At 46.3% G+C, this 14091-nt stretch overlaps 1 protein-coding gene across 3 annotated transcripts in view; it reads left to right on the top strand.

The window, feature by feature from the left end:
- LOC119978716 (copine-8-like) overlaps positions 1-14091 on the top strand; it is a 789805-nt gene that overhangs the window by 116701 nt on the left and 659013 nt on the right. For all 3 annotated transcript variants that reach the window (XM_038820547.1, XM_038820548.1, XM_038820549.1), the window contains exon 2: positions 12309-12349. In XM_038820547.1, coding sequence (XP_038676475.1) covers positions 12309-12349 — 41 coding nt within the window. The remainder of the gene's footprint in view (positions 1-12308; positions 12350-14091) is intronic.

Here is a 14091-nt window from a genome sequence, read left to right on the forward strand (position 1 = left end):
TTGATTTTCAACAATTGCTCTTGCAGAGGATCAGAGTGGACTCCAAAAACGATTTGGTCTCTGATCATGGAGTCAGTGATATCACCGAAGTTGCAGGATTGCACTAGCAGTCTAAGGTTAGTTAGATAGGAGTTGAAGGATTCGTCTTTATCTTGCATCTCATGCTTGAAGATGTAGCGCTTGAAGATTTTGTTGGTGTCCACCTCGCAGTGGCTGTTGAATTTGTCCAGGGTGGTTTGGTACTTTGTTTTGTCCTGCCCTTCGGAAATGTGAAAGGAGTTGAAGATCTCTATCGCATGGTCACCCGTAGTGGTGAGTAGAAGAGCTATCTTCCGAGCATCGGCCACGCCTTTGAGGTTGGAAGCTTCCACGTATAGTTGAAATATCTGCTTGAATGATCCCCAGTTGGCACTAAGATTGCCGGTGGTCCTGAGCTGATGAGGAGCCTGAATCTTGTCCATTGTGGCTGTATTCAGTAGCTGGTTGTTATGGATCTTGCTGAGTTGAACTAAATAGATTGAACAGCCACTCCTGGTATCATGTTGTGTTATGCTGCTTCGGATAACACAGGCTGCTACTTGATGCAGTCTTAACTAAAGAATGCTTCAGACTCTGAAATGAGTTCAACGTGTTTATTGAACTATTAACACAGTTCTCAAATGAGTTTGACTCTCTGCTAATCTCACTGTAGTAACTCAGTCTAACTGTACCAGCTTGCTCTAAGCCACGTGCTCGGGTGTGATGCTGCTGATCAACCCTGACTAACTCTCCAGATGTCTGTGGAAAGAGGCAGGGTGTGAGTGCCTCATCCCTTTATTAGTGTTTATGTCATGCCCCCTTTTGGTGATGCCACCTGAGTGTCCTGACTGCCCATTGGTTGTGTCCTATTCTGAGTGTTCATTGGTTGCATGTTTGCATATCATGACAAGGTTAACCCTGTCACTAGTCCAAACCGCTCTAGTACCTCAATGAGGTATTTCCATTCGACTCTGTCGAAGGCCTTCTCTACCTCCAGGGAGACGATCACCTCGGGTTACGTCCAGGGAGATGATCACCTCGTGTGTTCTCTCCCTGGACGGGATCATTATCATGTTTAGCAGTCCTCTGATGTTCACAGTTAGCTGTCCACACCGAACAAAGTCCGCCTGTTCCTCTGTGACCACCTCTGGTACGCAGTTCTCCAGCCGCTTAGCCAGGACTTTTGCGAATAGCTTTGTATCCATATTGAGCAGCGAAATGGGTCTGTATGATCCGCATTGCGTTGAGCTTTTGTCCTTTTTGCGTATCGGCGATATGGTGACTTGTATTAGCGTTGGAGGCAGGGTACCCCTTGCTAGTGAGTCTGCAAAAATCTCCTGCATGTGCAAGGCCACTGCCATCGTGAATTTTTTGTAGAAGTTGTGGTGTTCTTTGTCATTCTGTTATCAGGATGGATGTTGTAGTGTTCACAAAGACCGAATTAATTAACAAAGCTAACTTTTAATTACACTACTAATTAAAGCACGGCCACTTACCCCATGGTAAACAATAATCTACACTCTACTAATACTAGTCTCTACACTCTATCTATAATTGTACTCTGATCTCCCTCACTGCTCCTCTCCAGCTTTCTCCCAGAAGCCTGTGTGTCAATTCTTTATATAGTTCTGCATCTAGCTCACTTGCTCACTGTTCCTGTCCTTTGCCGCAGTTCTTGGTGCCCCTGCGGCCTCTTGAACTGCTGCTTCCTGGCATTTCCACTGTATATCTGATCATTGAGGATGAGGAGATATTTTAGTCTGATTTTTGCAGGCTAAATTCAGTCTTATGGAGGATTATGTGACTGCTCAGCACATCGCCGCCACCAGAATTCCTCATTAGACTTATTAATCCCAGATTTTCATTGAATTCAAATTTTACCATCTACCAGGTGGAATTCGAACCTGGGTCCCCGGAGCATTACTCTGGGCCTCTAGAATATGATTCCAGACTATACACTATGCCACCACCTTGAAGGATGTGATAAATGGATACTTGGATAATCATGATGTGATTGGGCATAGCCAACATGGATTTATGAATTGGAATGATTGGTTCAATTCCGTCCTTGGGTGATTGTATGGTGTTTGTACGTGTCTGCGTGGGTTTCCTCCGGGTGCCCCAGTTTCCTCCAACAGTCCAAAGATGTGCAGGTTAGGCGGGTTGGCCATGCCAAATTTCCCCTGAGTGTCCAAAGATGTGTAAGTTAGGTGGGGTTGCGGGGTTCGGGGAGTTGAGGGGAGGGAGGCGGGGGGGTGGAATGGGCCTAGGTGGAGTGTCCTCCTCAGAGGGTCGGTGCAGACTCGATGGGCCCAATGGCCTCCTTCTGCACTGTAAGGATTCTGTAAGGATTCTAAATCATGTTTGACGGACCTGTTGGAGTTTTTTGAGACTGTTACTAACAGAACTGATAAAGGAGCGTCAGTGGATGCAGTGTAGGGGCTGGTTTAACTCACTGGGCTAAATCGCTGGCTTTTAAAGCAGGCCAGCAGCATGTTTCGATTTCCGTACCAGCCACCCCGGACAGGCGCCGGAATGTGGCGACTAGGGGCTTTTCACAGTAACTTCATTGAAGCCTACTCGTGACAATAAGCGATTTTCATTTCATACTTGGATTTTCAGAAGGCTTCTGCCTAAGGATGTTGGTTAGCAAAATTAAACCACATGGGATTGGAGGTAATTTGCTGGCATGTATTAAGTATTGGTTAATGGGCAGCACGGTGGCCTAGTGGTTAGCACAACCGCCTCACGGCGCTGAGGTCCCAGGTTCAATCCCGGCTCTGGGTCACTGTCCGTGTGGAGTTTGCACATTCTCCCCGTGTCTGCGTGGGTTTCGCCCCCACAACCCAAAAATGTGCAGAGTAGGTAGATTGGCCATGCTAAATTGCCCCTTAATTGGAAAAAATAATTGGGTAATCTAAATTTAAAAAAAAAAGTATTGGTTAACAGGCACAAACCAGAGTAGGAATAAACAGGTCATTCTTGTGTTGGCAGGTTCACTGGTAGAGTGTCATAAGGCTCAATAATTGGGCCCCAGCTTCCGAATATATATCAATGATTTGGATGTGGGGAGCAATTGTAGTATTTCTAAGATAACGGGTGACATGAAGCTAGGTGGGAATGTAAGTTCTGAGAAAGATGTGGAGCAACGTTATGTGGATTTGGACAAACTTGGTGAAGGGGAAAAGCACAGCAGATGGTATATAATGTGGAAAAATGTGAGGTAATCCACTTTGGTGCAAGGAACAGATGTGCAGAGCATTTCTTAAATGGTGATGGATTACGAAAAGTGGATGTACAAAAGGAACTTGGTGGCCTTGTTAATAAGTCACTGAAAGCCAACGTGAAGGTGCAACAAGTAATTCGGAAGGCTAATGGATTGCTGGCCTTTATTGCAAAAGGATTTGAGTACAGGAGTAATGTAGTCTTGTTACAATGTATGGAACCTTTGTTAGACTGCATCTGGAGGATGCGAGCAGTATTGATCCCTTTACCTTAGGAAGTATATTGTTGCCACAGAGGAAGCGCAACAAAGGTGCACAAAACTTTTTCCTGAGATGGCACAACTGTTTTTTGAAGAGAGATTGAGGGAACTGGGTCTGTATTCTGGAGTTTTGAAGAATGCGAGGCAATCTTATTTAAATCTACAAAACACTTACAGGAATAGACAGGGTAGGTGCAGGTAAGATGCTTCCCTTGGTTGGGGAGTCCTGAGCCAGGGGACACAATTTCAAAATAAAAGGGAAGCCAATTCAGACTGTGATGCAGAGAAATGTCTTTACTCAGAGGGCTGTGAATCTTAGGAATTCTCTACCCCAGAGGACTGTGGAAGCTCTGTCATTCTGTATGTTTAAAGCAGAGGTTGATGGATTTGTAAATGTCACGTACATAAAGGGATATGGAGGTAGTGTGGAGAAAAAGGTGTTGAAGTAGATGATCAGGCATGATGGTATTGAATGGCGGAGTAGGTTCGATGGACTGAATGGCCTATATCTCCGATGTTCCTACATACCAGGCACTGCTCTGCAATGATCACATCAATCATTCATGACTCCTGACTTCATTATGGCCTTGGTTCAAGCTGAAAGGCAGAGGTAAGGTGGGAGTGACTTCCCTTAACATCACAGAAGCATTTGATCGAGTATGGCATCAAGGAGCCCCAGCAAAACTGGAGTCAATGGGAATTAGGGGGAAACTTTGCTTGGTTGTGGTGATTGGAGGCCAATCATCTCTATTCCAGGACATCACTTCAGCATTCCTTAGGGTAATGTCCTAGGCCCAACTACCTTCAGCTGCCTCATCAATTATACTCTTTACATCATTTGCACTTTCTCCTCATGTCTGCGTGGATTTCCTCTGGGGCGGCTTCCTCCCCCAGTCCAAAGATGTGCAGGTTAGGTGGATTGGCCATGCTAAATTGCCCCTTAATTGTCCAAAGGTTAGGTGGGGTTACTGGGTTAAGGAGAAATGGCGGCGATGTGGGCTTAGGTAGGGTGCTCTTTCAGGGGCTGGTGGAGACTTGATGGGCCAAATGGCCTACTCCTGCACTCTAAATTCTATGATTCTATAAGGTCAGAAGTGGGGATGTTTACTGATGATTGCACAATATTCTGTACCATTCATGGCGACTCCGATACTGAAGCAGTCCATGTCCAAATGCAACATGAGCTGGACAATATCCAGGCTTGGGCTGGCAAGTGGCAAGTAACATTTATGCCACACCAGTGCCAAGCAATGACCACCACCCCTTGACATTCAGTGGCATGACCATCATTGAATCCCCCACTATCCATATCCTGGGGGTTACCATTGACCAGAAACTGAACTGGACCAGCCATATAAATATTATGACCCAAAACAGCAGGTCAGAGGCTGGAAATCCTGTGGGAGTAACTCGCCTCGAGATGGCATACTCTCCACTTGCCTGGATGAGTGCAGATCCAAGAACACTTGAGATGCTTGATACCATTTAGGACATAGCAGCCCTTGATTGGGACAAACATTCCACCAGCATTCGCTCCCTTTGCCACCAACAAGGAGTGGCACCATTGTGTACCATCTACAAAATGTACTTCAGGAACTCAATAAGGTTTCTTTTGGCAGCACATTCCAAACCTACGACTACTACCACCTAGAAGAAGAAGAACAGCAGATACCTGGGAACATCACCACCAGGAGGTTCCCCTCCAAGTCATGCACCCTACCTACTTAGAAATATAATCCCTGGGTAATTCCCTGGCGAACAGCATTGTGGGTGTACCTAGAAGCCAGGGACTGTAGCAGTTATGTAAGGCAGCTTACCACAACCTTCTGAAGGGCAATAAGGGATGAGCAATAAATGCAGGTCAAACCATTGAACACCACATCCCATGAACGCACATTCAAAAAACATTAGTGCAATATTTGTTGAGCCATTTTGGAAACAAATTCACCTCCATGATAGGAATTTTGACCATTTTGTTGCGATGGTTACTGTAGTATAAGGACCTGGCATAGAATAGGTTAAAATTTGATTGGTTATACTCCTGCCCATTCGCAGTATGATGGGAAGCACACGTGACCCGAGCCTAGAGGACAGTCTTGAACTGGACAGAGATGTATAGACAGGCAAGCTTGGAGACAGTTCCTACTTTCAACTTTATTCTGGAGACTCAAAAAACATCATTAAATCAAACAAAAATGACAGGGGGTGACGGCCCCTGGCAGGCACTGTAATTAAAACAAAATGTCATTACAGGGCAGTGGGCTATGATGCATGCTAGCCCCTACACCACCCGCCATTTAGGGAAGGCCTGAAGTATGCAGGTGGACACCGCATGCTCCCTCCAAGGCCACCCGGCAGTACCTGCACAACCTGCAGTAATTAATACTGAACAGGGTGGCATAGTGGTGAGCACTGCTGTCTCACCGTGCCAGGGACACAGGTTTGGGTCTGGCTTTAGGTGACTGTCTGTGTGGTGTTTGTATGTTCTCCCCTGCCTCTGGGAGCTCTGGCTTCCTTCCACAGTCCAAAGTTAGGTGGATTGGCCATGATCAATATGTGGGGTTACAGGTATTGGGCAGGGGAGTGGGCAAGTGTTGTTTTGGAGGGTCGGTGCTGACTCAATGGGCCAAATGACCACCTGCTGCTCTGCAGGGATTCGATGCACAGCACAAAATGATCTGATCACAGTAACCATTATCCCACAGGATATCTTTACACCCTATTTCAGCATCAAGCTTGCTTGGTGAGCATTGGCCGTATTTATGGGCTTTCTTTTTTAAAATAAATTTAGAGTACCCAATTAATTTTTTCCAATTAAGGGGCAATTTAGTGTGACCAGATGACGTACCCTGCACAACTTTGGATTGTGGGGGCGAAACCTACGCAAACATGGGGAGAATGTGGAAACTCCACATGGACAGTGACCCAGAGCTGGGATCGAACCTGAGACCTCGGCACCATGAGGCAGTATTTATTTATGGGCTTTCTGATCAGGCGAATCTTTTAGCGGTTGGAGCTGTAAGAATCCCAACACGTGCACTGACCAGTGAAGGAAAGCTTGTGGTAGACTGTCAAACAATGTTTGGCAGTTAACTGTCAGTCACCATCAACTGGTCCACTCTCAATGGCAATGCCTCAGACAATTCAGATTCCACTTGCCAACCAATTATCACCCTCTTCGCATACATAGATACATAGAAGATAGGAGCAGGAGGAGGCCTTTTGGCACTTTGAGCCAGCTCCGCCATTCATCACGATCATGGCTGATCATCCAACTCAATAGCCTAATCCTGCTTTCTCCCCATAGCCTTTGATCCCATTCTACCCAAGTGCTATATCCAGCCGCCTCTTGAATATATTCCAAGTTTTGGCATCAACTACTTCCTGTGGTAATGAATTCCACAGGCTCACCACTCTTTGTGTGCAGAAGTGCCTCCTTATCTCTGTCCGAAATGATTTACCCTGAATCCTCAGGCTGTGACCCCTGGTTCTGGACACACCTATCACTGGTAAAATCTTCCCTGCATCTACCCTGTCTAGTCCTGTTAGAATTTTATAAGTCTGTATGAGATCCCCCTCATTCTTCTGAACTCCAGCGAGAACAATCCCAACCTAGTCAATCTCTCCTCATATGATAGTCCCGCCATCCCTGGAATCAGTCTGTTAAACTTTTGCTGCACTCCCTCAAGAGCAAGAACATTCTTCCTCAGAGAAGGAGACCAAAACTGCCTCACCAAGGCACTGTACAATTGCAGCAACACATCCCTGCTTCTATACTTGAAACCTCTTGGAATGAAGGCCAACATACCATCAGCCTTCTTTACCGCCTGCTGCACCTGCATGCTTCCCTTCAGCAAATGGTGCACAAGGACACCCAGGTCCCGCTGCACACTCCCCTCTCCCAATTTACAACCATTCAGGTAGTAATCTGCCTTCCTGTTTTTGCTTCCAAAATGAATAACCTCACACTTATCCAAATTATACTGCATCTGCCATCGGTTTGCCCACTCGCCCAATCTCTCCAGATCTTGCAGTAGGATCCCTGCATCCTCGTCACAATTCACCCTCCCACATAATTTGGTATCATCTGCAAACTTTGAGATGTTATATTTTGTTCCCTCATCCAAATCATTAATATATATTGTGAATAGCTGCGGTCCCAGCACCGATCCCTGTGGTAACCCACTGGTTACTTCCTGCCAATTTGAAAAGGACCCATTAATCCCTATTCTTTGTTTTCTGTCTGTCAACCAGTTTTCTATCCACCTTTCCCCCAACCCCATGCGCTTTAATTTTGCACAATTATCTCTTATGCGGGACTTTGTCAAACGCCTTCTGAAAGTCCAAATATACCACATCGACTGGCTCCCCCTTGTCGACTGTACTGGTTACCTTTTCAAAGAATTCCAACAGATTTTTCAAGCATAATTTTCCCTTCCCACACAGTATAAAGTTGTGCTTGTTTCTCCTGACACTGGTATTCTTGCGATTGCCCTGATGAAAGCAAGACTTTGCAAATATATACATTCACACGTAGCGGGTATCATTGGCAAGGCCCCAAAATGGTAGTGGGTGATTCCCCACCTTGCAAGGCTGCAGTGCATGTGATGAAGATATTGCCACAATGTTGTTCAGTCAAAATCCAAGAACAAACTACCTAATCATGATGACGGAACAGTGATTTATTTCCAAGTCAAATGGTTCTAGAAGGTGGTGGTGGTGGTCCTATGTGAATGCTGCCCTTGTCTTTCTGGGTGCTAAGGGTCGTGCGTTTTGGAGAAGCTGTCAAAGATGTCTTGGCAAGCTACTGCAGTGCATCATGTATATTGTACACTGAAGCCAAGTGGCTCTGGCGATGGATGGAAAGGTGGTCAATAGGGTCCCGATCAAGTTTACTGCTGGTCCTGAATGGTATTGAACCTCTTGAGTGTTGGAGCCATGCTCATCCAGACAAGAGGAGATTATTTCTATTCTGAACGTGTGCCTTTATAGATAGCGGAAACCATTTTGGGGTGTCTACGTTGCAAAAATACCCAGCCTCTGGCCTGTACTTGGAGGTATGAAAATTGCGTGCATTTATCAGTTCAGCTTCTGTTCAATGGTGACCCCCCTAAGGTGCTAATGAGGAATTGGATGAAAATGCCATTGAAGCCAAATGAGGTGATGAGACCATGGGCGGGATTCTCCCGCAATCGGCGGGGTGGGCCATACCGGCGCCAAAGAGTGGCGTGACCCACTCCGGCGTCGGGCCGCCCGGAAGGTGCGGAATCCTCCGCACTTCCGGGGGCTATGCCGGCACCATGCCAACCGGCGCCACGCCAACCAACGCCGAAGGGCCTCCACCGGCCGGCACGAGTTAGCGCATGTGCAGGAGCGCTAGTGTGTTCTGGCGCATGCGCAGAGCCGCTGCCATCATTCCTGCGCATGCGCAGGGGGTTTCTTATCCATGCTAGCCATCGCAGGGCCATACACGGAGGCAAAGAGTGCCCCCATGGCACAGCTCGCCCGCAGATCGGTGGGCCCCGATCGCGGGCCAGGCCACCATGTGGCCCCGCACGGGACTGGATTCCCCCAGACCCCCCCCCCCTCCACCCGAGGACTCTGCAAGCCACCCTCAAAGCCAGGTCCTGACGGTATGGACCTTGTCTAATGCACGCTGGCCGGACTGGCCGAAAACGGGCGGCCGCTCAGCCCATCAGGGTCCGGAGAATCGCCGGGGGGGGGGCCACTGCCAACAACCCCTGACCGGCGCGGTGCGATCCCCAGACCCGCCCGAAAAACGGCACCGGAGAATTCAACAGCCAGCGTCGGAGCGGCGGGGTGCGGGATTCATGCCTCCCCCCCCCCCGGCAATTCTCCGACCCTGCGGGGGGTTGGAGAATCCCGCCCCCATATCTTGTTGGAGATGGTCATTGCTTCACACTTATAACACACAGGTTATTGTCACTTTTTAGCCCAAACCTCAGCGCTGTCCAGGTGTTTCTGCCTCGCGACACAAACTACCTCATTATGTGAGGATTTAGGAATGTAACTGAACACTGAGCAATCATCAACAAATAAGATTCAGTAAACAGATCAATAGTCCAAGTCAATATTGGGTTTTAAAATAGCTGTGATGCTGGCTGTAACATCGACATTTTGAAGTATTGATCTGTTGACCCTTTGGCAGCTGCACACTGATTTGAGAATCAGATCGGTAAGCTATCACTCCTGTGGAAAGTTTAGCATCTGAGATGTGTGCTTACGGCGCTGTGTCCTCAAGATAGAAGTTGATACTATATTGGGATTGATATTAACAAAGTGTAACGTATCAATTTCATCCCCGTCAGATAAATTATCTTCAGTAATCCTGACATAGCTTATTTCACATTTTTATTAATGCAGGAGAGCATGCTAAAAGGTGTTAACATGATTGTGTTTATGTCATTTTACCAGTTCAGAAAACGATGAGTTTTAATTTCAAGTAAAGAAAGTTGAATGAGTTTCCTTTTTTCTGATTTCTGTAGCCTCCATTCAGTAGGTTTCAGATTTTTTTCTAGTCCTATATCTTGCATTCTTGTTTACAGTAAAATATAACGTCTTAATGCACTTTTCTCTTACACAGAAAGCCATTTTGTTGCTCGTGTTATTTAAAATGGAATGTGAATTACATTGAAAGTGTCCTAATTTTAATCTGAATTCAGCTGTTTTAAAAATTGCAATAAAACTGAATGAGATGACTTACATCCAAGCAGGTTCAAAGTGTAGTAGAGCATGAGGTATCCATTTCTTCATTCAAATACTGCTTTCGAGGCATTTGTTCATTTCCCTCTGTAGCGTTGGGCATTGATATATTTAAAGCACGGTTGCTTAATTCATAGGTTTCATTGTCATGTCACCTATGGTGCAATTGTACTGTAATTACATTTTGATCTGTGGTAAATTGGGTGGTGCGATCAAATTAAAGAAATACAGCTACCTATAGCTTAGTTATAAAATGCGTTATTGTGAGCTGACAATGTATAACAGTTTAATTGGTTAATGATACCCTCAGCTTTTGAATGTAGTAGTAAATGAATATTTTCAGCTCAAGAAAGATGGGGCACGTAGTCATAAAAGCATCCGGTTCATGTATTACTTTCCAGAAAGCAAGTTGTTTGTCAATATGAGTGAATGAAATGAAATGAAATGAAAATAGCTTATTGTCACAAGTAGGCTTCAAATGAAGTTACTGTGAAAAGCCCCTAGTCACCACATTCCGGCGCCTGTTTGGGGAGGCTGTAATGGGAATTGAACCGTGCTGCTGGCCTGCCTTGGTCTGCTTTAAAAGCCAGCTATTTAGCCCAGTGTGCTAAAGAACTGGTACTATCAATCTTTATCAAGATGTCAATTATTAATGGTTCTGAAAGTACAGATCAGCCAATGTTCAGGTTTTTCTTCAAGCTTCATAACTGTCGAAGATATTTTTGCGTCAACCATATTCTACGATCTTGGCAGGACCATCATTATTGCGACCTCAAAGGAAATTGTGTGGACGAACTACCCTAAGTCACACTTGTTCACTTTCAATTATAAACTTGTTACAAAGGTCTGAGATCTGATCAGCTGACCACCCATTTGTTTTAAGGAAAGTACCATGGTGTTTGGGAAAGGAGAACCTTAGAGTGAAGCGGGGAGAAAGCTAACACACATGGGGGAGAGAAAAGTCAATGGGCTGGATTCTCCGTTTCAGCGGCTAAGTGCTGACGTCAGCGGTGCATGTATGGTCTTTTATGACCAAAAAGTCTGCATGAAATCCTCATCGATTCCAGGACCAGTGTAGAGCTAGCACCGGCGCCAGCTGAAACTCCCAGCTCCCGCGTTGAAAATGGCAGGAGAATGGCTGGGTCCCTGATCGCGCATGCACACGGCTGATGACCTGCAGCGGTCGCGCCGTAAAACATGGCACCGACCATGTGTGGACCCGACCCGACATCCACAACCCTACCGCCCATCCCCTGGCCAGCCCTAGCCAGTCCTCCCAGCCCTCACACAAGAACCCCCGGCCAGTGGCACAGATCCCGGCAGAATGTGGTGGTGCTGGACGCAGTCCACAGCCGCCACGCTGGGTTCCCGCATGGCTGAGACCACACGTGTCCTGCGCTGTCGGGAATTCGGGCCATCATGGGATGGCCGACCGATGATGTGCCACACGTCGATGCAACGGTGCGCGATGCAATAATGCCATTTTGAACGTGGCTGACCAGCATCAAACCGGCGCCGGCCCGATTTTGATGTTGGAGCCGATTCTCCGCCCAATCGCCAATTATAATATCGGCGTTGGGCAACGGAGAATCCTGCCCCTTGTCTTTAAATAACTTGTTTTTATGTAAATCTGACTGCAAATCAGGAGATCCGGGTTGGGCAGAATGGTAGTACAGTGCTTAGCACTGTTGCTTCACAGCACCAGGGTCCCAGGTTCGATTCCCGGTTTGGGTCATCGTCTGTGCAGAGTCTGCACGTTCTCCCTGACTGCATGGGTTTCCTCCGGGTGCTCCGGTTTCTTTCCACAAGTCCCGAAAGACGTGCTTGTTAGGTGAATTGGACATTCTGAATTCTCCCTCGGTGTACTCGAACAGACACTGGAGTGTAGCGACTAGGGGATTTTCACAGTAACTTCATTGCAGTAAGCGTACTTGTGACCATAATAAAGATTATTATTATTATGGTTAATTGTAATTTCATGCATTCTGTAAAATTGCAAGTAGATTTTGGTACTGTGAGAAGAATGTTTGGCGTAGTTTCTGATCCAACTTTTGAAACGTGGCTATTTGATTTTTTTTTACAGGAATCTTTTGGACAAAGATACATTCTCAAAGTCTGACCCATGTGAGTAACGTACAAATTATTTATCATAATTCTTAAGTCTGCCTTGGAGTCAAAGTGGAAAACAAAGACCATTTCAGAGGGCAATCAAAAGACAACCATGTTGCTGTTGGTCTGGAGTCACATGTAGGTCAGACCAGGTAAGGCTGGCAGATTTCCATCCCTTAAGGACGTCAGTGAATCAGATGGGATTTTACAACAGTCGATAATAGTTTCATGGCCACCATTACCAAGGCTAACTTTACATTTCAGATTTATGAGCGCATTTCACACAAAATAATTCCCCATTTGAAGGAAATAGAACAGAAATTCAGCTCTGTTACTAACTTTCTATTTGGTCATCTGGGCATCCCTCGCTCAACTCAGCATGGTGGTAGAACGTGGTTGAGTCTCTTCTCCCCCACACCCCTCCTTAATCTCTCTTCCTGCCTTGCTGCATCTTTTTCAAACTTCCTAAAACCTCTCTATTCTCCTCAAATGATCAAAAGCTGGGCAAAGAGGTAGATGGCTTAAGGAGTGCCTTGAAGGTGCAAAGTTGGGTAAAGAGATTTGCGGGAATTACAGAACTTGGAACAGAGGCAGTTGAAGGCAGAGTCACTGAAGGTGGAGGAATTAAAATAGGGAATGCCTGGGGCCAGAATTAGAGAAGTGCAGTTATTTTGGAGGGTTGGAGGGCTGGAGATGGGGAGGGTCAAGTTCATGGAGAGATTTGGAAACCAAGGTGAGAATTAAAAAAAATTGAGGTGTTGCTTAACCCAAAACCAGAGTACAGGATCTGGTGTGAGTTGGGTGGCACGGTGGCACAGTGGATAGCTCTGCTGCCTTATAGTGCCAGGGATCTGGGTTTGATTCCGGCCTTGGTGACTGCCTGTGTGCAGTTTGCACATTCTCCCCATGTCTATGTGGGTTTCCTCCCACGGTCCACAGATACTCAGGTTGGGTTGGGTTATGGGGATAGGTTTCAGAGGATTGGTGAGACTCAATGAGCTGGATGGCCTCCTTCTGCTATGGACTTCTATGGACACAGGCAATAGAGCATTAGGAAACTCATGTTACCTGAGAATAGAACACAGGGGATGACTGGAGTAATGAAGAATACAGATAACAAAGGCATGAAGGTTTTTAATAGCCAAAGAGCAGAGGCAGGAGAAGAATTGGGCATATTCCAATAGTGGGAAAAAATCACTCTTGGTAATAATGTTGTGGATAGGTAGATGAAAATTCATCGCTGGGTCAAGTATGACACCAAAGTCACGAACCGTCTGATCCAGCTTCAGACACTTGGTAGGTGATGGATGGAGTTGGTGGCAGGGACTGAAAACAATGGCTTCGGTCTCCCAATAGGCATTTAGAGGAAATTTCTGCCCGTCCAATATTCTATGGCAGCCGAGCGATCTGGCAATACAGCGACAGTGGAAAAACTGAGAGAGATGATGGTAGAGTTGGTATCATCAATGTAAAGTGGAAACTAAAATTTGTGTTTTCAGGTGATATCATCAAGGGGAATGTCAGTGAGAAATAAGGTTGGGGGTGAGGCAACGGTAGATCCTTGGGGGATAGCAGAGTTGATGACTGTGTGGGAGTGCGACCAGGAACCATTGTCGGTGATTCTCTGACTGTGATTTGGTAGTTAAGAAGTGAATCCAGCAAGTTTGGACCCACATAGCTGGGCAATTTTGGAGAATGCTGTATTGATGGGCTGCATACAGGAAAAGACGTTTGAGGAGGGATAGTTTACATTTTGT

This window comes from Scyliorhinus canicula, chromosome 15 (genome assembly GCF_902713615.1).
Source record: "Scyliorhinus canicula chromosome 15, sScyCan1.1, whole genome shotgun sequence".
Taxonomy (NCBI): Eukaryota; Metazoa; Chordata; class Chondrichthyes; order Carcharhiniformes; family Scyliorhinidae; genus Scyliorhinus; species Scyliorhinus canicula.